This window comes from Acomys russatus, chromosome 16, assembly GCF_903995435.1.
Source record: "Acomys russatus chromosome 16, mAcoRus1.1, whole genome shotgun sequence".
NCBI lineage: Eukaryota > Metazoa > Chordata > Mammalia > Rodentia > Muridae > Acomys > Acomys russatus.
This window is the reverse complement of record NC_067152.1, coordinates 32,883,120-32,906,455: the sequence shown is the minus strand read 5'-3', so window position 1 is coordinate 32,906,455 and position 23,336 is coordinate 32,883,120. Positions and strand designations below refer to the sequence as shown.

General features: G+C 43.6%; 2 protein-coding genes across 2 annotated transcripts in view; one reads left to right on the top strand and one right to left on the bottom strand.

The window, feature by feature from the left end:
• Positions 1 to 9,512, top strand: part of Smurf2 (SMAD specific E3 ubiquitin protein ligase 2) — a 100,143-nt gene extending 90,631 nt beyond the window's left edge. Inside the window, exons 15-19 of the mRNA XM_051158918.1 lie at positions 470 to 607; positions 3,454 to 3,574; positions 5,883 to 6,084; positions 7,783 to 7,858; positions 8,126 to 9,512. Of these exons, the coding sequence (XP_051014875.1) occupies positions 470 to 607; positions 3,454 to 3,574; positions 5,883 to 6,084; positions 7,783 to 7,858; positions 8,126 to 8,225 (637 nt within the window). The 3' untranslated portion in view covers positions 8,226 to 9,512. The remainder of the gene's footprint in view (positions 1 to 469; positions 608 to 3,453; positions 3,575 to 5,882; positions 6,085 to 7,782; positions 7,859 to 8,125) is intronic.
• A 2,916-nt stretch (positions 9,513 to 12,428) lies between these two features.
• The window catches only part of Cep95 (centrosomal protein 95), a 31,985-nt gene continuing 21,077 nt past the window's right edge, over positions 12,429 to 23,336 (bottom strand). Inside the window, exons 9-20 of the mRNA XM_051158917.1 lie at positions 21,912 to 22,024; positions 21,449 to 21,578; positions 20,309 to 20,459; positions 18,799 to 18,938; positions 17,287 to 17,379; positions 16,498 to 16,627; positions 15,656 to 15,825; positions 15,479 to 15,553; positions 14,707 to 14,859; positions 13,334 to 13,480; positions 13,018 to 13,089; positions 12,429 to 12,814 (exon numbers count right to left, since the gene is read on the bottom strand). Of these exons, the coding sequence (XP_051014874.1) occupies positions 12,626 to 12,814; positions 13,018 to 13,089; positions 13,334 to 13,480; positions 14,707 to 14,859; positions 15,479 to 15,553; positions 15,656 to 15,825; positions 16,498 to 16,627; positions 17,287 to 17,379; positions 18,799 to 18,938; positions 20,309 to 20,459; positions 21,449 to 21,578; positions 21,912 to 22,024 (1,563 nt within the window). The 3' untranslated portion in view covers positions 12,429 to 12,625. The remainder of the gene's footprint in view (positions 12,815 to 13,017; positions 13,090 to 13,333; positions 13,481 to 14,706; positions 14,860 to 15,478; positions 15,554 to 15,655; positions 15,826 to 16,497; positions 16,628 to 17,286; positions 17,380 to 18,798; positions 18,939 to 20,308; positions 20,460 to 21,448; positions 21,579 to 21,911; positions 22,025 to 23,336) is intronic.

Genomic DNA, 23,336 nt, shown 5'->3' with positions numbered 1-23,336 from the left:
TATTTCATTGTAATGAAGGCAGTGAGTATTGGAACCATACTTTACAGAGTAACAGCTGCTGACTGATTCTGTGTGGGAAGGTACTCAGGCAGTGCTAGGTTCTATGCAAATGACAGATGACTTTCTCACTGAGCATGCTCAGGCGTTTGGTCTCTGGAGGGTGCCCATGTTCAGAAGAGCCTTATATCTAGACACTAAAATCCATTGTATTGTATTTCAAAAGAGTCTGTGACAGCCCGTTCTTGTTGCCCAGGAAGTGGGATACTGTCTGTACTTATAAGGAGAAAGCTTTCTTTACTTTTCTGTGTAGGAAAAGATGGCATGATAGCATAAGAATTGGTGGTTCAAGTTTGGCCCTGTGTCTGCTATACTGTGCTGCCGTCTTAGCTGAGCAGCCTCGCCTGTGAACTCACTGTAGGAGATGTGAGGTAGGTTTCCGGTTAACATGTCTCTTTTGTTTCTTATTTAGTGAAAATGATATCACGGGTGTTCTGGACCATACCTTCTGTGTTGAACATAATGCTTATGGTGAAATTATTCAGCATGAACTCAAACCAAATGGCAAAAGTATCCCTGTTACTGAAGAAAATAAAAAAGAATATGTCAGGTAAATGATGGAATTTAATTTAAAAAGGGTTCTAGGACACCAATATAGAAAAACATTTAAGTGTTTAAGAAATCTTACTTACTGCTGGAACAGACTTCCATGGAATTAAACAACCTGAAAACTCCCACCCTAGTTGAGCAGTGGTAGTGCATGCCTTTAATCCCAGCAGGGAGGCAGGGACTGGAGGATCTGAGTTCAAGGCCAGTCTGGTCTATAGAGAGAGTTCCAGAACAGCCGGGGCTACACAGAGAAACTCTGTCTCAAAAAACCAAAAAAACAAAACAAAAAACTGTCTCACTTTTGACTGTTTTTTCATAATTCCTGAGATTGGTAATTGGGCAGAGACTAAAAGGTATGGTGTGCTGCTAGTCCACAAGCTGTCAACTGGGGTTAAAAGGCCAAAGTGGGCCTTTAACTGTCAGACTTGAGAGTTAACAGTGCAAACGACTGGCTTTACTTGAGCTTGCTGGGCTCCTATGTGGTATCAAAGATTGCTTCCTTTCTTGGCCTCCCTCTCAGTAGATAGGCTTCTTTCTTATGGGCTGCTGATGGTCCAGAACACAGAAAAGGCTGCTAGCCCTCTGCCCCACCCCCATTTTGGAGATGGTCTTACATAACCCATACTGGCCTCCAACTTCCTATGTACCCAAAGAATAACCTTAAATTCCTGATCCTCTGGCCTCTACCTCCCAAGTCCTGGAATAGCAGGTCTGAGTATTTTTCTTACATTTGTGTCTATGGAGCATGTGCATGCCTGGTACCCATGGAGGGCAAAACAGGGCATCAGAGTCCCTGTTACTAGAGTTGCATATGGTTGTGAGCTATCATGTGGGCACTAGGCATCAAATTCAGGACCTCTGGAAGAACAGCCAGTGTTCTTAACTGCTTGCTGAGCCATCTCTCCAGCCTGTGCCTCGTCTTTTTAAGGTCCATATATACTTTTGGCCAACATGATTAGTGCTGTATGCTTTTGATTGAAGTGACACACTGGGCAGCCCAGTCTATATGAACATGAGCATGCCCTCCACCAGACAGCCCCATTTCTAGTACTCTTTGACAGAAACACATACAGCTAAGTATGGATAAGGATGTGCAGTTAAAGTTAACTCCGAATGTTCTTAGGCTGGGTATATTGATACACACCTGTGATCTCAGGAGGCAGAAAGATCAGAAGTACAGAAAGTCGCCCTTGGCTGTCCTGTAGCAGCCTGTAAGGCCCAAATAATACCCATACTTACACATCACGCATACCATACATGGCATAGGTAGTGAGACCCTGGCTCAAAACAAGTTTTAAAAGGTACAAGGGAAGTTTCACAAAAGAGGTATTATTTTAATGCATTTTTGTTGGTAAGTTAATATCTTACAAGTTTTCATAACCTCTCAGAGCAGTGAGATGATTCTAACACCGTCCTCTTTGGGCTTTGCTCATTCCCACTCTGCCTCGTTTCCTCTTCTCTTCCTCTTGCATAAACAGACGAGCTCCTCACATGCTCTGACAGCTCTCAAGTTACCCTTGCCCTGGGAAGGGCCAATCTTTAAGAGAATGGCCTCTTTATTCTGCTTATTGATGTGTGTACTATAAATTAAGAAAGAAATGTTGGGGCAGAGAGATCACTCACTCTGCAGTTAGGAGCATTGGATGTTCTTCCAGAGGACCTAGGTTCAGTTTCCAGCACCCACATGGCAACTCACAAGTGTCTGTAACTCTAGGGCATCTGACACTCCCATACAAATATAAATCTAGGCAAAACACCAATACATACAATGTTTTTAAAAATCACTAAATTAGAAGGAAGCATTTATTAAAATTATCATTAAATACTTACCAAAGTAGATATTTATGATAATTACTAAATTTGAACCAAAAGTGAACCCTAAGTTCTAGTAGACTTTGAGTTTACTAGAGGGTTCTCTGATTTGAAGAGTTGCTCTTATTTAGTCAGTCTGCAGTGCTGGGACTGAGTGCAAGGCCTTATGTGTGTTGGCACAGCTCTGCCGCCGAGCTGCGTCCCTTCCTCCTTGTTCTAAATGTAAGACAAGGTCTCATTGAGTGCCCAGGCTGGCCTTGACCTCACTCTGTAGCCCAATAGGGCAGCCTTCTTAGTGACAGGGATTAAATGTCTGTCCCACTAGAGCCAGTCTCGAAGAGTCAATCATTGATGCTACTAGGTAGCTAGTGGTAGAAGAGTGCTGCCCTTCTGCTGCTGCTGCTGCTGCTGCTGCTGCTGCTGTTTGTTTTTTGAGACACAGTTTCTCCGTGTAGTCTTGGCTGTCCTGGACTCACTTTGTAGACCAGGCTAGCCTCAGACTTACAGAGATCCGCCTGCCTCTGCTTCCCAGAATTAGGCATTTGCCACCATGTCTGACTGGGTACGCTTTTTTAGTATACTGAATTGTCTTAGCACTTAGAATCCATTTGTTCCCTCTTTTTTAGATATTGGACTATATTATTGTTGTTGTTATTATTTGGTTTTTCAAGACAAGGTCTCTCTGTGTAGCCTTGGCTCTCCTGGTCTTGCTTTGTAGACCAGGCTGGCCTAGAACTCACAGTGATCCACCTGCCTCTGCCTCCTGAGTGCTGGGATTAAAGGCGTGTGCTATTACGACCGGCACCTAGACTAAATTATTTTATTAGTTTTCTTTTTCTTTTGGGCTGGAGAGTGAACCCAGAGTCTTTTGCCTATCAGCAGGACTCTACAATTTGCCTGTATCTCATCCCTATTAGACTAAAATATTTTTAACAATAGACACTTTAAAATGTGAAGTTGCCAAAGTAGATATGTATGCCAATTACCAAATCCGAGACTGTGCAGTCACATGACACCACTGCCCAATGTTTGCAGGCTTTATGTAAACTGGAGATTTCTCCGAGGCATTGAAGCCCAGTTCCTGGCCCTGCAGAAGGGGTTTAATGAAGTCATTCCACAGCATCTGCTGAAGACATTTGATGAGAAGGAGCTGGAGGTTAGTGTGCCACTATTCTGATCTCATGTGCTGTAAGAAGTCTGGGAGCTCTTCTACTGTTTGCAGTGGTGCTTCCTGATGGTTTCAGGTTTCACGGCGTAATGCCCTGAGAATTCTTACAGAAAATATTTTGGGCTTTGGAATTTTTCTGAATAAGCACTCTCTCTTCTTTCTGTGTATATGAGTGTGTGTGTGTGTGTGTGTGTGTCGTGTGTGTGTGTGTGTGTGTGTGTGTGTCGTGTGTGCTGTGCGTGTGCTGCGCGTGTGCATGCACATATTGGTACAGATGCCCTCAGAGATCAGAGAGGTGTCGCAGGTGATTGTTAGCTGCCTGACACATGTAGTAGGAACCAAGCTTGACTCTTCTGCAAGTGCAGAAAGCTCTCTCCGCTCGAGCCTCTCTTCTCTGTAGCTAGTCTGGACTAAGCATGTGGATGCGGATGACCTTTTATTAGTTCTGGCTTTCTGTTCCCTCCTCACTGCTGGGATTAAACCCAGGGATTCATGTTCTCCACCAGCTAACTACCTCTCAAGTCCCTTTCTTTTCATGTCATATAGACATTCTTCCTGTGGTGCACATGTGGAGAACAGAGGACAGCTTTGTGAAGTCAGCTCACATTCCATCTTTATGGAATGTGAGTCCTAGGGGTTGAACTCAGGTTGCCACATTTGCTTAACAAGTAGTATTTTTAGCCACTGAGCCATCTTGGTATCTGGCCCTCTTCCCAATTTTTTGTCATTTCTTGATTTAATTGGCTTATTTAAATATAATCCCATTAGTTTGTCTCTAACATACTGAACTTTATTTGAATAAATGCTAAACTCAGCTGGGTGTGGTGGCGCACGCCTGTAATCCCAGCGCTAGGGAGGCAGAGGCAGGCAGATCTCTGTGCGTTCAAGGCCAGCCTGGTCTACAAAGTGAGTCTAGGACAGCCAAGGCTACACAGAGAGACCCTGTCTCAGAAAAAAAAAAAGCTAAGCTCAACTGGATTTGTGCTCATCTTTGCTAGAAAGTATTTAGAAGAAACAAAACAAGATAAATTATGTGGTATTTAACCATCCTGGGCCTTTGCAGACATCCATATAGTGACCGTAATCAGCTCTGTGTTGAACAGTTAGCATTCCCTTCTATGTGAAGCTGCCCCTTAGAGTGCCACAGTAAACACATGGACTTGATACTCAACTGCTATAAAAGAAATAGTGAGTTTTCTGGGTGTGGTAGTGCATGGCCATGATACAGCACTTGGACTGAGACATGAAGATTGAACATTTAAGGCTAGCTACATTGCAACTATCTGTCTCAAGAAGAGTAAGTACATAAAAAAGATTTTATTTTCTGCTTACTCAGAGAAATTCCAAAGCCCAAAATATTTCCTGTAAGAGTTTATCTGATAGATAGGAAATAATGTATTTGAAGTCTAAAAACCTTTTAAAAATAATTTTATTTAGCCAGGCACGGTGATGCATGACTTTAAAACCCCAGCACTCGGGAGACAGAGGCAGGTGGATCTCTTGAGTTCGAGACCAGCCTGGTCTACAGAGTTCCAGGACAGCCAAGGATATACAGAAAAACACTGTCTCCAAAAACAAACAAAAAGATTTTATTTACTAGTATTACTGGCTTTTTCTTGCTAGTCTTTTTTAAAATGTATTATTATTTTTTAAAATTATGTGTAGATGTGTTTGCCTGCTTGATATAAAGTAATAGCTCAGGCTAGCCTCAAACTCATGGTAATTCTCCTGCCTCCGCCTCTGAAGTGTTGGAATTATAGGCATGGGGTGCTATATACAGCCTGTGTTTACTGAATATTGATTTCTGTCTAACTTTTCAAAGTTTTAGAATTCTATTTTGAAACTATGGAATTTTTACAAATCTTTCATCTTGTCCATCACAGTGATTGTCAGATGCCGGGAACAGGACTTACAATGAGTAGATACTTCTGGAGGTTTAAAGATACAGACCCTCGATGGGCAGTGGTGGCGTATACTTTTAATCCCAGCAGTCGGGAGGCAGAGGCAGGCAACTCTCTGAGTTTGAGGCCAGCCTGGTCTACAGAGTGAGTTCCAGGTCAGCCAAGGTTGCACAGAGAAACACCCTGTCTCAAAAGGAAAAAAAAAGGCTGGCCTGACTGCCACCAGGCACAGAGTTAGAATCTCTGCAGTATAGGGTCTGTTGAGTATGTTTTAAAAAGCTTTCTGGATAAAGGTGCTGTGTGCCACTTATGCGAATCACCACTGCAAATCTAAGAGGACTTGCGAGGCCCAGCTTTGGTGTCCACTGGCTCAGCTCCTGTAAATGTTTCAACAGCTCATTATTTGTGGACTTGGCAAAATTGATGTGAGTGACTGGAAGGTCAACACCCGGTTAAAACACTGTACACCAGACAGCAACGTCGTCAAGTGGTTCTGGAAAGCTGTGGAGTTTTTTGATGAAGAGCGACGAGCACGGTTACTCCAGTTTGTGACAGGGTCCTCCCGAGTGCCTCTGCAGGGCTTCAAAGCACTACAAGGTGAGATGTTGAGGGCTGGGCACACAGGAACCTGGCATCCACTTTTGCAGGGGCGGGCAGGGTAGGGTCACAGCGTTTGGCATATATTGCTGTTTTATAAGCCTAGTGGTTAAGAAGAATTTCTTGACTGTCGCTTACCGGTAACTCCCACCCCAGCTCCTTCCAGAGAAGCATTTCTGGCAGGTGCAGAATGGAGGGAGGGGCCTGTGTACTGACCTCTGCTTCCTACTTGCTGGCCACTTGTTCACGTCTCTGTGAACCCCCTGGGATCCCCCTCTCTGCCCCCTCTTTTTTTTCTTTTTCTTTTTGAGACAGGGTTTCTCTGTGCAGCCCTGGCTGTCCTGGACTCACTTTGTAGACCAGGCTGGCCTCAAACTCACAGCGATCCGCCTGCCTCTGCCTCCCTGAGTGCTGGGATTAAAGGCGTGCGCCACCACACCTAGCTTCCTCTGCCTCTCTTAGTAGAGGTAGGCAGCATAAATTGTGGAAGCCAGTTGTTTGGTCAGAGCACTTTATTATATGACTTCAGAGCATTGATTTACAACCATCTTCAATTTTTTAGAATTTTTTCTTTTTTGGTGGAGTAAGCTGTTTGAGTTTTGGTTGAATTGATAACATTGCTAATGATTGTGGTCATTGCTTCCTTTGCCATTAAGCTTTTCGTTTTCTAAGCTGCTGGTGAGGAGGGAAAATCTGTAAAGCGAGGCTGTATGTAATTCATCAGCAGTCCCCCACAGAGCACTCAGAAAGACCCGGCCAAGCTACCTGAAGTTGCATACCCTTTCCCTATCTGGAGAGCTTGGTGTCTTCTTCTCTTGTGTTTTTATGTGTGCTAACTGAAGTATAGCCTGAAGCTGCTAATCTTTGTTCAGCTCAATTTGAGTCATAAAGCCTAAATGTGCATTATGTTGTCCCCTGGCCCACCCACCCTCCACCCCCCACAGACAAAGTTTCTCTGTGTAGCCTTGGCTGTACTGGACTCACTCTGTGGGCCAGGCTGGCTTGGAACTCAAGAGACCCACCTGCCTCTGCCTCCTGAGTGCTGGGATTAAAGGTGTGTGCCACTCACTACGCCTCGCAGGTTATCATTTTTTTAATGATTCAAATAATATTTTAGGCATATAGCACATTCCTGTAATCCTAGCTGGAAGCTGAAGTGGGAGGATCTTGAATTTAAGACCATCTTGGATTACACAGCAGGACTCTATTTCAAAAATTTTAAAAGCCAGCAGGTGGTGGTGGCACATGCTTTAAACCCAGCACTTGAGAGGCAGAGGCAGGAAGATCTCTGAGTTTGAGGCCAGCCTGCTCTGCAGAGGGAGTTCTAGGACAGCCAGGTCTCTTGTTACACAAAGAAACCCTGTCTCAGGAAACAAACAAGCAAGCCAAATCTATTCTATATTGCATTTGCCCAAGTAATCTCCTTATTATCTGCAATGCAGACATTCTATGACACACAATTGGCATACGGACATCAGTTAAGCCCTTTTCTCAGACTGCAATGCTGATGCTATGACCCCTACCTTATCCCATATCACTTACAACTCAAAACCAGGCTGCGTTTCCTATAACCCCAAGTCAGTGTGCGTGAAGACAAGGCACTCCCCAGCCCCTTTGGTTTATGTTCTAGTTTATTCTGAGACTTTGGAGATGGCTACATGTGCCTCCTGTGATCTGACCCACATTCCTTCACTGCAGGTGCTGCTGGCCCACGGCTCTTTACCATACACCAGATTGATGCCTGCACAAACAACTTGCCAAAAGCCCATACGTGGTGAGTTATTTTTGTACTTTTCCAGCCAATGTAGGTAGGTGTTAGTTTAAAAGAAATGATGGACACCTCTTTTAGGCAGTTTAAAAATTAAAATTATTTAGAATTCAGTAGGCAAACTCCAAAGTGGTGATCTCTGCTTCAGAGGACTGCCAGTTTCTGACTTTCTATATGACACAAAGACTGCTGTGGCTGTGTAATGCTTGCTTGCTTGCTGCACCTGTTGAGTAGTTCTGAGCAAATGATAAAGTCTGATTTGCTTATTCACAGCTTTAATCGAATAGACATTCCGCCCTATGAAAGCTATGAAAAGCTCTATGAAAAGCTGCTCACAGCCATCGAAGAGACGTGTGGCTTTGCTGTGGAATGATGAACGCCAAGGACTCCCGAGAGCTCTACCCACCCCTGGCCCAGCCTCCCTCAGCAGCGAGCGCGTCAGAGAAGGCTGGGACACAGCACAGCCCTCCCCAGCCCCTTAGGTTCTAGGACACTGTGAGGGGAAAGGACAAATTTGAAATTCCTTTTCAAGGAAAAATAAGGGTCTTTATGCTTTGCCATGAGGACACACTCAGCTGCTATTTAAAAATTAATACCTTGAACCTAGAGAATGCTGACCCTGCATCTCCAGTTAGGCAGTGTTCTACACTTACAGACTACTACTATTTTTATAAAAGGTTACCTATCCAGATCGCTTCACACACGCGTGTCTCCACAGCAAGACAACTCCAGCAGTCGGTACAAGTCACATTTCATTTTGATTGAATATATGATTTTTGAACAGCTCCTATACTTGCTCTTTGTAAAAAACTAATAAAGTTATTTTGAATTGTTCCACCTTTGTAAACAATTGGCTAAAGGGATCATTACCTTTATGAAATTAAGCCATTTACATGTTTAGTTGTGTTTTTTTATAGCAGAGCGTTATATTTTGCATTATATGGGTCACTGTAGCTTACATGGGGTTTTGTAATTTTCCAGTGTGACTTTCTTGGAAATTCCTAATGTAGCCATTTAAACTGAGTTTATTTGCTACCCTCCCCATTTCTAAGATGACTTTAAAAACAAAAAACAAAAAACCTCATGTTCTTGAATCAAGAGGATCAGGTATTTTGGATTTACTTTCATCTTAAATTGAAATACTGCATTTTTATAGCTTCTCAGTATGTGATGGGGTGGGATTTTCATTCTTTGCTAGGTCAGCTGTCTTTTATATGCTATTTCTATAAACCAAAGTCTCTAATAAGTACATCTAACTTATATTTTAATTAAGTTTCTAAAAGAAATTTTTTTGCTCTAAAGATTTGTTTAGCAAGCTTAGAGAGCCCTGCTTTTACCTCGTGGGATGAACTGGAGGTGGTATTGGGCATGGTGGGCAGGGAGTATCATACATGAGCAGAAGTCAGGTGTGAGTGAAGTCAGGGATGTCTGTGATCCCTGCCTCTGTGAATCTGAGGCAGGGAGCAGTCCAAGTTCAAGGCTAGCCTGAGCTACATAGCAGATCTTGCCTCTAATAAGAGTGACTCTAAGTCTATTGTACAATGACTCTAAAACTGAAGAGTTCATTTAAAATTAAGGGAGTGGAGTCCTGGCTGCCACATTGCTGACTTTTAAGAGTTCAGGTTGAGCTTTCAAGGTGTGTGGCTCATGCCCTGATCCAGAAGGTGAAAAAAAATTCTGGGGTGAGGGATTGCAACCATCAAAAATCACATTGGATTTTAAAATTCAACCATCAGAACAATATACTATTATATTTGGACATTGGTGTGAAATAAGAATAGCAAATTTTGATGAGCTTGGGACAAGGACAAGAGGAACACTTGACAGCCTGGTGGCTGACACCTCAGAAGCAGGAGGGTCAGGTGGTCAAGGCCAGCCTCTCCTACACAGTGGGTTGAAGATCCTTGAAGCCCTGTCTCCAGGAGGGTGAGGACCATGGCTGGCAGGGATGCAGTGATAGTGAGGCACTGCCTTCAGTGGCTCCCCATGCAGTGTAAAGCGGGCAATCCCATTGCTTTTGAGTGCCTTTTAACTTTATAACAATGACTTGACAGAGCTTTAAAGGACATCGCCCTTTGTAACAGTCTGCAGTAGCACACGACATCCAAAAACATGATTTCAATTTGAATTTCAAAATTACGTTACCTGATTACTTCCAAAGAGGTGCTAAGCAAACACCAACAAAGAACCCAATGTCATTGAACCTGGACTTACCTTGTGTTTAATGTGAATATTTATGTTACCACATATCCTTCCTCTGGGTGTGCTGTTTGACCATCCCCTTTCCATCAGGAAAGCTTAATTCTGACCAGTGGCTACATGCAGCAAGAGGCACAAAGCTTTAAAGTAGTGCTGTGTCTTGTCCATTTTGTTTTGCAGACTGTTGCTCTGTGTTTTACAGTGCTCCCCACCACTACCCACATTTAGAGGCCAGATCACAAACTTCTCTTCTCCTAAATCCATTGTAATTTGCTTTCTTTGACAACACTAAATCTGCTCTGAACTTGGCCGTGTTGGACAGATTGCACTGATGGGTGTTTGACGCTTCCAGTGCCTGCACGGTCGGCAGCACAGTGCTTTCCGCTGCAGCTTACGTCAGGGCCACCACGTGCGGCGGTAATGTTCTCACAGTAGGATGATGATTGTACCAAATGCTGAGTTGCTTATTCTAGATGTAATTAGTCCACTTTATGTAAGATTCTTCCTTTTCTCAAACTGACTTTAAAAACAAAGTTTTATCATTTCCATTGTATTTATTACAGAATGTTTTAGCTTTGATATTCTTTGTATTTTCACTCATTTGTTACATGAGCTTTATCAATAACATCTGTATAAATGGTTTTTAAAAATTAACTATGTATGTATGTATGTATGTATGTATGTGCCCATGCCGAAGTTGAGCAATAAAATGAATGCTGTTTGCACTGTCACAGCAGTGAAGTTTTTAAGAATAATGAGTTTTTACTTGGTTTGGAAACATGTTTGGCTTTTCACAGGTGATAGCATGGAGTCTTGAAAAGAATGCTGCTTTCCTTCAGGGCTTCAGAGTCTGGGACCTGGCTGTCCGGAGGTGGAGCAGGAAGGTGAGTGAATTGCTCTGCTATGGCAGCTGTACAGTGGTGGTTGGGGGCAGTGAGGTGGTGGAATTTCCAAGGCTGGTCTGAGGTAAGTGGGTCTGTCTGGGGTCTAGAGGGCAAAGCTGTGGTCAGTAGATGGCCTAATCTTTGCCAGTGTGCCTTAGTGTTAAACAGTAAAATCTTCCAAATGAAAAGGAGAGATGTTACTACTCTTTGAATGCCAGGTGATGAAAGTACAGCTAAATACATAGATAGAAAAGAAATGCATGTGGTTTCATTTTTCACCTAGAGTGTGTTGTGTGTATCTATACAGCAGAGACTGCAGCAGAATGGAACATCTGGAAACCAGCAAACAGCAGTGACAGTTCTAGATGGTGTTGTGTGGCTGCTTCCTCCAGTTCCCTCCTAGAGGGAGGAGGGCAGCTCAAAGGACTAGGGAAGGCCACAGACGACAAGCCATGCTCATGCCGTCTTGAAAGGTTATTGCAGTGGTAAAGAAGTGATGGTGCAGAGACTTGTCTTTCAGGAGAGCTGCAATCCTGTGATACCATTCTTAAGTCAAACCCATCTGGAGGGCTTTTCAGTAGCATGGGCCTGTAAATAACCCTAATAAACTCACTAGTTCATTGAATTACATTTTGGTGGAATTGTTGCCAGTGTCCTGAGGTGAAGAAATGCTTGTTCATGTCTCCCAAATAGATGGACATGCTGCTCTTTTTAACACTCTGCTTCACATTGCTGTTTAGGCTTTATCTAAAAGTCCCAGTACGTTAAAGAACGATCTTTGGTGCTTAATAGTATATCAATCAAACCAGTTTGACATGACTGCTTTGTTTGAAAGTGGTTCTGTTTTGTGGTAACCAGTAGTTCCCCTGTTATTTATGATGAAGGGTAAACATGTCCCCCTACCCCTCGGACTAGTTACAGGACAGATGGAGGCAACTACACAGGAGGGTAGTACCCTTTTATGTTAACACCCTAAATGGTCTAGTTATAGTTAAAAGTTGTTTTATTTAAAAGGTAATTTCCCTGACAGGTACGGAGGTGCCAGGCCACACTCCCTGTCCTCAGGAGCCTTCTGCAGGGTTGAGAATTGTGAGGCAGGCCTGTCTCTGAACAAAACTTTCCATGCTCTAGTCATCAAGTTGTGATTTTCCAGTGTGCTAGGCTAAGCTGATGGATAAGATGGTTCAGTGTGGTGGCTTTTGTTTGTGCTAGGATTAAAGGCATGCACTGCTACAACCAGTCTACCACCAGCCAGAGAGTCAACTTGACTGGTTAGTAAGAAGCCAGGCATCCCTGAGTGGAGATTCCACCAGCTAGGAAGTAGATGAGGCTGGGGAAGTGAAAGTCTGCTCTCACGGTGGCAGGCGAGGACTACACAGCTCCTGAATCCCCAAACAGCAGCCATTATTGGCTTTACCCACAGCCTGCTAGATTGCTGTAACTTGTTGACCTCCAACAGGCTGCAGGAGTGGGCTGCAGGGCTTGCTAACTGCTTTAGGATAAAATGTCTATTCTCTTTTCTCAGGTTTTAGGTTATAGATTCAAAAGCGGTAAGCTTTAAGGAAAAGTTTTTATTTTTAAAAAATTAAAAGTTTTAGCATGAATACATAAATAAGGCATATTGTGGTTTTAGACTGTTTACTGGCTCAGGTCTAGCTCTGCCCCTATTGCTAAGGTCTCCAGAAACCTATCAAGTTTGGCCTCCTGGGAAAGGACTTTTACTGTATTGGAAGGAAGCCAGCTGCAGCCGAGCTCTGAACCGCTCAGCCTCTAGTTCCCGGAAGAAAGCATCGTCGTCGTTCTGGGTTATTATATACTGCAGTTGCTGGATTTCCTTCTCCATCTTAGCTCTCAGCTCCCTCTTCATCTTATGGAACGTCTGAAAGAAAGCTCAGTCAGTCTGCAGCTCCTGACTTACCCATGCCCCCGTACTCTGCCCTGCCCCCACCTGCCTGCTGTTAGCAGGTGCCTCAGGAGAGCTTAGTGATTTATCAGCTCCCTTCCAAGACCAGAGTATTTGGGAGCAGAGATGGAGTCTGTTTCCTTTTAGGAATTCCTGATTCCTGTCTTGTTAATTGTTACCTGAGCCTGGGATTTCTCTCTGGCTTTGAGTTCCTGACGTTCCTGTGATATAGCTTCTGCCAGCAATGAAAACTGTAGGGAAGAAAAACCAGTCTTCCATCACAATGTGATTATTCTTAATAGCACATCTTAAATCTTAGTGGAAGTAGGGCAACATACATTGTATGCTGTGGCCAAGGACTAGCTTAGTTCGTCTTAAATTTTCCTTAGAGATAATCACCACAGCCTGCTTGGTGCTGCAAAGCTCTGCACTAATTTGCATATTTAACCAGCAGTGAACTAAGCCAACTTGACAGGTGGCTGGGATCAAGCGCACCTGGCCCTTATAGTAGTTTTCCATCGAGTCCAGCTCATGCTGGTGCTGTCTCTTTTCTTCGTTGCGTTTCTCTTTGGCGTAGTTTCTTAGGTCTCGTAGTCTTTGCTTCTGAATTTGTAAACCTTCTTCAAACAGTTTCTTAAAGATCTGTTGGTTATTCAATCATAAATTACACTGCATTTCAGAAAGTAACTCTTAAAATGTGTATATATCATAAGTAGGTTTTAGTAGACTCAGAATTGTGTAACCAACCCCAGTTTCAAACATTTCCATCACCTCAGACAGGGAACCCATGCTTATCAGTGCTACTTGCCCTGCTCCTCTTGCTATTCTGAAAACAGCCTTAACCTGACATGCTTTGAAGGTCAGATTCCTTACAGACATTTAGTTGTGTCACTCTCTTGTGTGAATATAAATTTTGTTCACACACACAAAAAAAGGTATGGACCCTTTTTAGCTGTTTTGGTTTCTATGTGTGGATACACACACTCTGTTTCCAAAGTATTAACCCTATACAGCATTCTAGAAGTACTGCCAGACTTTCCAAAAGCATTCACTCTGTCATCCTACCCCTGCTTGAGAAGTTCCATCTTCTCCATGTCTTCACCAGTTCTCTTTATTTTAGCCATCCTACGGGGCGTGAGTACTGTCTGCTGTGATTTCAATTTGTATTTACCTATTGATGAGTGGTGCTCAGCACCCTCTCATGTACCAATATTCTCTATAGCCTTTGGAAAAGAATTCTCAAACATCCATGTCTGCATCTCACAAAGTCCTTAGCTGAAGGTGAAGGGACAGCATTTGGGCAGCTACCACATAAGTACTATTCAAGAGATTTGGACATGCCCAGTTGTTTCCTCTTCATAAGTTATGAAGGAATTCTTGATAAAAGACTTCTGCTGACAGCACACATTTGTTACGATATTATCTTAGGCAAGTTACTTAACCTCTCAAAGCCATAGTAACTTCTCAAGAAATACTTTGGTTTCTATTTAATCCAGTTTAACTATGATCAAGTTCTACTGTAGTAATAAAATTTACCAGTAATTTGGGGTCCCCAAACATTGACTAGGATAGACCAGCTCACCAGCATGGCGATTCCTTGCATGTCCATCTGCATCAATGCAAGCATACCATAGCATTTCTGCCATTTGCAGTGTGCTCCCAAACCCTTGGAGCGGCTGCACTGAAGAGAGTCCGTGCGTGTTGGGAGGAGGACCAAGAAGAAGATGGGAATGCACCATTGGGCAGTGAGTCAAGCTCAAGCACAAGTCCTGGCTGCAGTTGGGATTTGGATTTTGGATCCAAATTGAGGTAAGAGTTGGAAGCAAAAGGATCTTAGCAGAGCTAGACAGGCGGAAAGGTGCACATACCATTTCTTCCCGGGTTCTCATCCTCATCATTTTCGCACGTAACTGAACTCTGTAGTCATCATAATATTTCCGGGCACGAACAGTTTGCTGACGGTTTTCTTTTACCTTTGATTGGGTTAGCCTTTGTCTGCGAATTCGGTCCTTGAAGTCTTGCTAGGAAAGAGGGACAAGGGGAGTAAGAAAAGCAGACAGCCATCTTGGCACTCATTCCATCCCCTCAGCTCCCACACAAAGGAGAACTTCCAGCTGTAAGCTGGGCCTGCAGGAAAGACACCCAAATAAGTATTTCAAAGTATCTTTCTTTGGCAGACTGACCTCTGCCATTGGCCCTCACTGTATTAACTGGGGAGGATGTTAAGTGTGATTTCCAATCCAAACCATGTAACAAAACTGGCTCTCTACCCTGGATCTGAAAGACAGGAGGCCAGAAAGCTCTAAGCTGCAATTACTAAGCACCTGTATGGACTGGAGGCAGATAAAATTTCAGCTGTGCCTTTTGCTCATCAAAGTTTAGAAAGCCAGGCGATTCACATTACATCCGAAAACTTAGGGTTTTCACCACAGAAAGGACACCCTCTTACTATAAAGGAGTGAGAACTAGCCATATGGCAGTGGAAACAAGTGTTGACAGCCAACTGGTGGGTATGTTCTCAGCGCTGTGCCCGTGGAACGTAGCATCTATTTTCCCCATCGTCAGTTCTCAGTTCAAGCCCTAGATAGACACCCACTCCCACAGGTAATGCTAGGCAAGTCTGTTCCGCTCTTGACATACCAGCCTCTGGTTATGTTCATACTCTTTCTTGACAAGGGCAGTAAGGAGGTCATGCCGTCTCAGGGCCTCTTCTATCTGTAAGGTGAACACAAGGCCAAGATGTTAACGATGCTGTCCAAGGACACGCCCTCCCTGTGTGTACTCCTATGCTTGGGTCTCAAATGGACAATGGCTTACTTCATCCTGGAGTTTCTTCTTTGATCGGTTTTCTCTCTGAGCTTCCCTTTTGAGTTGTTCAACCTGTGCGATTTGCTGCTTCCACATTTTGGTCAGTGTTGGGTCAGAAACATAAAGAAATGGGAACTGTTCCAGCATCAGGGGCAGGAGACTGTGTTCGTTTACTTTCACTGTGAGGACATGAGAGATGCTGTTAACCTGACCTGCCTGCTACACTAAACTGACCTCAGTGCTGTGATGCTGGTCCTAAAAACAAAACAAAACAAAACAAAACACACATCTAGAGTGCACTTGCTACTTTTGCGTCCCTACTAATGAGCTTTTCACCCTCAAAAGTGCCGATTGTACTTCTCAGAAGTCTATCCAGGGCCTGTGGGCAGGTGCTTCCTGTGTGTGAAAGCAGAAGATACTTAAGCTTCCTGATAGGCATATGGCTAGGAGAAAAAGGTCTCTGATGGGATACAGTTGAGAGCCTGGCATTTCACCTGACTTGGTTCCTTGTGACGAGACTCTAGCTCGGGAGCAGCACCTGTCAGCCTACAGGGGCTGGACAGGCCATCTGCTTGCCTTGGAGCATCACAAACGGAACAACCAACAAAAAAGGGCGACTACAGTGAACGGAGCAGCAGCAGTGCCTGGCAGGTCTTCTGGTGTCCACAGATGACTACACAAGGCACCTCAGTTAGCAGTCTGATGCTACTATAGAAACCCAGCCACACGGCAGTCAGACTAGAAGGGCTTTTCTGCAGCTAACTGGTGGGTGTCTGTTTCCACAGACTCGGGAAGGCAGCGTTTCTGTCCAGGGGCTGCCGCCTGGCATGCAGCACACTGGAGGCTCTTACTCGGAGCTGCCTTGCTTGACTTCAGGAAACCACCTTTTGGACTTGGAGCTGTAGTTTTTCTGGAGTAAATCTTCTGGACCTGACTCTGTTTTGGAGTTCCTTTAGGAATGGCTTCTCTGTGTGTGTTTTCCTTAGAGGCAGATGAAAAAGAGGACAGAAGTTAAGAAAGTGGTCTGAAAACCCTTTTCTACCATCATCTCAAACAACATACTGACACAGCAGTAACTATCCTTTAGCCAACCACCTTCTTAATCTGTTTTTTTTTTTCTCTCCCCCCACAAATTGGCCTTTTTACAGCTTTAGTAACCATAGTCCCATACCCTAAACACAACCACTATTGACATTATTATGAGCTGTTTCTTTGACAACCTTTTCTCTGTACATTAAAAATCTCAAGCAATCTCCTGTCATCTCCAAGTCAGGTACAGAGTGCCTGCAATCCTGCCTTCTCTTCCTCCCCTCTGTCAACCAGATCTATTTCAACCCTTTACAAACTGGTATGCAAGAACCTTTAAGGCCAACCTGATCTACAAAATGAGTCCAGGACAACCAGGGCTACACAGAAAAACCTTGTCTCAAAGTAACAAAAGAAAAAACTTCTAAGGCCAAATAAAATTTAGGCAAAAGGAAAAACATTAGTCCTCTTTGGTCCTCCTGTATCTAAGCAAGCTGAGTACGCCAAGATTGAAGGAAATACATCATGAAATGAAACCCTGCCATCTCCTAAGAGCTAATGACTCTGTACTTTTCACTATTGTTGGCATTTATCACAGGGAGACTTTTACCCACTGTTTCCTCCTCATTGTCACTTATCCCTCGAAGTCCAATGTTCTCCTGAACTTTATTTTTTCTTATTTCCCGTTCAAATGCTTCAGTTAACGCCTAGAAAGAATAAGGTCATATAATACAGTTGTCAGGAACATGTGTGAATATAATTGAAGGGGAAAAAATAATCTGAATTCCTATTCTAAAAATACCAAGTTTTTCCCGCAGGCAGATCTCTGAATTCGAGGCCAGCCTGGTCTACAAAGTGAGTCCAAGAGAGCCAAGGCTACACAGAGAAACCTTGTCTCATAGGGAAAAAAAAAAAAAAAAAAAAAAAACCCACATTCATTTAGTTTTTCCTAAGTTTCTTCCAGGCTGGTTCATAAAAATACAGTGTGCTAACAGACACGTAGTTGGTACATAATATGAAGCTGAATGCAGTGGTTTTTTTTTTTTTTTTTTACTCATTTCACAGGTTTTGCAATTATTATGATACTCCTCTGAGCGGACGTGACATGCTGAGTATAACTGTGTCCTGGGTGTGCTCCTCAGTCACTCCCCACTGTAGTTTTTGGTGCAGGGTCTCTTACTGAACCTGAAGGGCAGACGTTGATCCTCATGCTTGCACATCTCCCAGGCCCTGAGTCTAACTATTTTAAGACAGCTGGATTAACTCTAGTTTTCACCATTTAAATACAATTACATTATAAAAAGTCACTATGCCATGTGGTCGTGGTGATGGCATGCACCTTTAATCCCAGCACTCAGGAGGCTGTGTCAGGCAGATCTGAGTTCAAGGCAACCTGGTCTACAAAGTGGAGTCCAGGACAGCCAGGGCTACAGAGAAACCCTGTCTTGGGGAAAAAAAAAAAAAAAAAAACAGAGAAAGAAAAACAAAACCCCCCATCAACATAGCAAGTAAATACGTGTTCTACATTACTGCGTTTCAACATCCCTGTTCCACAACACAACATCTTCCCTTGTAACAATACCAGGAATGATGGAGCTCTTTAATTTTTATGTGTATAGCTGTCTTTTCCTGCACAGATGTCTGCATGCTGCATGTCTGCCTGCCTGGTGCCTGTGGTGGCCAGAAGAGGGCGTGGGATCCACTGGAACACAGTTACATACAGGTGTGAGCCACCATGTTGGTGCAGGGAATCCTATCTGGGTCTTCTGGAAGGACAGCAAGTGTTCTTAAAAGCAGAGCTCCCCAGCCGCCTCTGGTAATGAGTAACTTTCTCGTTCCATTGTATCTTTCCTAATTCCCTTTACCTTTGACTTCTGCCTGAAAGTAGCAGGCCACAGTGACCTCCTCTTTCTTCATGCACTCAACACTAACCGGGTTATGATCCTGATGACTTCATGACTGTATCTCTAGCTGTAGTACGTAATTCTCTGCCACTCATTCAGCTCAGGCATAGTGAATGCACTTTAGGCCCATAGGTCAGTGGTGTGTGTGCTCATTGCAGCATCCAGCTGAGGGGAGATGATATTTGTCTGATGCCCAACAGCAGTCAAGGAATGAGAGCCTACCTTTGCTTGGAACTGGCGGGTGTCTGCCCCTTTAGACTTGTGCTGCTTTCTTCTCTCTTTCTCTAATTGTCTGTGCTTCTTTACTGATGATGGTGACAGCGAGTGGGACCTGTAAGGTGCCTTTCTGTACATGGAAAGTCCTGCAACACAGAAAGTCACTCACCATTACCTCTTGACAGTCAGAAATGTTAAGCTGGAAACCAAACAATTGGTTCTTACCAAATATTTGGGAGGGGGTGTTGTTTGTTTGTTTGGTTGACTTTGGTTCTTCGAGACAGGGTTTCTCTGTGTAGCCTTGGCTGTCCTGGACTCACTTTGTAGACCAGGCTGGCCTCGAACTCACAGCGATCCACCTGCCTCTGCCTCTGGAATGCTGGGATTAAAGGAGTGTGCCACCTCACCCAGCATTGTGATTCTTTTTTGTTTTATTTTTTGCCAAATATTAAAAAAATAAAAATAAAAATGGGAACGACAAGCTAATGACTAAGTGTCTTCTCTCTTTATACATAGAGACGGGGGAGGAAGAGTGCTTGCTATGTTTAGACTCCAGCACTCACAGAACAAGCTGGATGTGGCAGAGCATCTGCAACTCCAGCCCAGTGGCCAGACGACCTGGGTCAATCTATAGGGTCCTGGCTCAGTCAGGAGAGCCTGTCTCAAAATATAACATGAAGAGCAAGTGAGGAAGAAACCTGATGCAAGCCTCTGGTCTCCACATGCATGCACATATATGTCCACCCAAACACATGTGCACGTGCACACCCATATGACTCCCCCCCCCACACAAATGTGTATGTGTATTGTTAAGTACATAGGCATTGCATATTTCAACTTTGGGTTGAATTCAGCCTGTGGAATATGTGCTATGCATGAAGTTCTATAGAAAATAAGAGTGTCCTTGGTTTGGTTGTAAGGCAAATAACTATGGGCTCTGCCTTTTCCTGTCTAGGAAACACATACATAGCAGCATGCTTACAAACAAAAGGTAACATGGTTAAACTCAGAGCCTCCTCTGATGGGCAGGGATGCTCATGCTATGCTACGGCACGCTGTGGACTCGGCTACACAGCAGCCCAAGTGAATGCACTGTACCTTTAAACACCAGCACACACTTCCTAAGTCATGTAAGCAGAGCAAAGCAAGTTGCAGAATATATAGTGTTAGTGTAAATTTTTATTTTTGGATTTTCGAGACAGGGTTTCTCTTTAGCCCTGGCTGTCCTGGTCTTGCTTTGTAGTCCAGGCTGGCCTCTGCCTCCCGAGTGCTAGGACTAAAGGCGTGACCACCACGGCCCAGCCATGTTAGTGTAAGTTTAAAAGGAAGTCAGTAGATGTATGTAGAGAAGCACTACATAGATAAGCAGTGACAGCGGAAAGTCAGTAAGAAACAATACCAACTTGAGTTTGCCATTATTTTTGGTCTTTGTATAAGATGAAACTGCCATTAACACATGGAACTACCTCAAGAATTACCACGGCTGCCTCATTCTCAGCCTCTTTGGGTTAAGTACCTGGCCTCGGCTTCTTTGGTCCGTACTCCATGATGCTGTCACTATGCTGCGACAGGATCTCATTCCCACTGTGCACCTCTTCGTCTCCAGTATTGCCTTCATTACCATCAGTCTTGCCTGCTGCTCGCTCACCCAGGGCATTTTTTAACATCTATTAAGAAAATCCTTTCAGTAGCTGTCCTTGACTTCAGCAGAAAATAAAGTGGTAGAGAACAAGCCTTCTAGAAATTGTCTTTGATGGTCACTAACACCGAGCTTCTAGATACTTATGCATGCACCTTATGTGCCTGCAGCTTTTAATTCTTTTATTTTATGTAGTTATCTGGAGATAAGACTTCATTGAGCAATTCAAACAGGCCTGGAACTCAAGATTGTCCTCCCTCAGTCTCCTCAGTGCTGAGGTTAGCGGCACAGTCATGGCCAGCTTTATATTTAACATTTAAAGCATGGTAGACACATTTTGGACGGCAGAGGCAAGAGAATCTCACCAAGTTCAAGGCTAGCCTGGCTGTGTAGAAAGTTCTAGATCATCTAGGGCTACATAGTGACACTCAGATCTCATTTTTTTTTTTTTTTGAGACAATTAGTGCTATAGACAACTCAATAAATTTTACAGCAAGTCACAAAGATTTAATACAATCATTCAATGTTATTACCCCAATATAAACTTAGGTTTATATTGAAAACCTTTGATCCAACTTTATACCACATCTGTCTTTGGTAATAGATGTATCTAAAAATAAATGGTTTAACATAATTAGATTAAGTGATTCCATTTTTATCAGAACTCAATAAAATGTAGATATATCTATGCCATCTTTGGTTATACAAGGACATCAAGGTGCCATTGTTCATATCCTTCCTGCTTGACTTGTGGAACTTTCTTTGGGATTGAGAGGGTTTCTCTGTGTAGCCCTGGCTGTCTTGGAACTCGTTCTGTAGACCACACTGCCCTTGCACTCAAGAGACCTGACTGCCTCTGCCTCCAGAGTGCTGGGATTAAAGGCGTGCGCTCCGGCCACCCAGAACACAACTCATCCCCCAGTGCCTCAACCTAGGTTTCAGGCTGCTGGGAGGTCACTGCCTTCCACTGAAAGGCTAACCACAGAAATCTCAACCAAGATGAAAGGATGGACTTGCCCAGTCTAGTTCAGAGAGCTGCTGAGAGAGCTTCTCTGACACTGCATGCAGTTCTTGTTCTGTTAACCGCTTCCTGGCCTTCTGAGGGAAAGGCGGATACCCTGAGGGGGCTACAGCTCTGTTTTCATTTCTGTAATAAAGTGGCCACAACAAAATTAACTCGCCAAGTAGACACTATGTACTTCAAAATGACTATAATAAAACACTTTAACAAATATTTCATTCCGGTTCCCCAAAGCTAAATTTGTAAAGTATACTCTTACCTTTAAAAAAAAATTAGTTATTATTGGGGGGGAGTGACTTGGCACAAGTATGTCTCCATCACCTTTACTGTGTTTCCAAGGATGGCTCTTGGGTCACCAGGTTGGGCAAGCACCTGTGCCGTAAACTGTCTTAGCAGCCCCTTCATTCTTCAGATGCCATCACCACAGACAGGAAGCACTGACATCCACAGCAATGTTACCTTTTTTCTTTAGGAAGCTTCCTTGTCCTGGGGCTTTGAGTCAAAGCTAGACATATGTCCTGTTCATCATCTTTGGATAACATGGAAGTTGAGGAAACTTTATCTTCTGGTTCCTATTCAGACAGAAAAAGGTGGTCTGAGAAACTGAGGAGATGGCTCAGTTACTAAAGTGCTGGCCACACAAGCATGGAGCCCGAGTTCAGTCTCTAACACCAACTGTCTAGAAACACTCAAAGATGAAACTCTCCAAAACATAAATGCTCAGCATTTTTAATAACATTTCTTAACCTTAGAAGGAACCATCTAGAAAATATTTTTTTTCCTTTGGAGAGAGGGTGTCATACTTGTTCTGGAATGGCTTAGGACCAGGATCCTGTCCTCTCTGCCTCTGAAGTGCTGCAGTTGCAGGTGTGTGTCAGCACACCTGGCTAGATAATTTGGTATTTGATATCTTCAATTTCACTTCAGTCTCTCTTAAATTGGTTACTTTCTAGTAAAAATACATATATTTTTGTTGTTGTTGGGGTGCTTTTTTGTTTGTTTTCATATAAAGTCTTGCCATGTAGCCTTAGCTGACTTGGAACTCAACTGTGTAGACCAGGCGTGTCCCGTACAGATCCCTGTGTCCCTGCCTCTCCAGCACTGAGACAGGATGTCTGTTATCATGCGCAGGCTTTATACTCCTATCATTAAAAACCTCTTTGAAATGAAGCAATGTCTCCATTCACCATCACCCAAGAGAAGAAAACGCATATTACCAAAACCTCAGAACCACCCCACAACCCAGGGACTGGCAAAGGTAAGGCTTCCCTACCCCTCCCCTCCTCACTTCTGCTTGAAGAGCAGCACAGTGCAGACGACAACTGACCACACGTGCTGGTTTTACCTTGTTCTGTTTCTGCATTGTTTGTGTACAGCACACATACACATCCTTTTAAGACACGGTCTCAAGGTTTCTTTATGTAGCTCTGGCTGTTCTAGAACTCACTATGTAGACCATAATGGTCTGAAACTTACAGAGATCTGCTTGTTTATGCCTCCTGGGCACTGTGACTGAAGGTGTATGACACCTGGCACCATTATTTGCACTTTTAAGTAATGAGATCGGGTTGGAGAGATGGCTCAGTGGTTAAGAGCACTGGCTGCTCTACCAAAGGTCCTGAGTTCTACTCCCAGAAACCACATAGTGGCTCACAACCATCTGTAATGAGATCTGGTGCCCTCTTCTGGCGTGTAGGTGTACATGCAGGCAGAACACTACATAATAAAGCTTGTGGGGTTTTTCTTTAAAAAAAAAAAAATAATAATAATAATAATAATGAGATCATTTCTTATAGCTCTACCCAAGCACATAGATGGGAGTTAGAGACAAGATGACAGTATGAAAAAAAAAAAAACTTTTTTTAAGGAGAAAAGAAACAAATA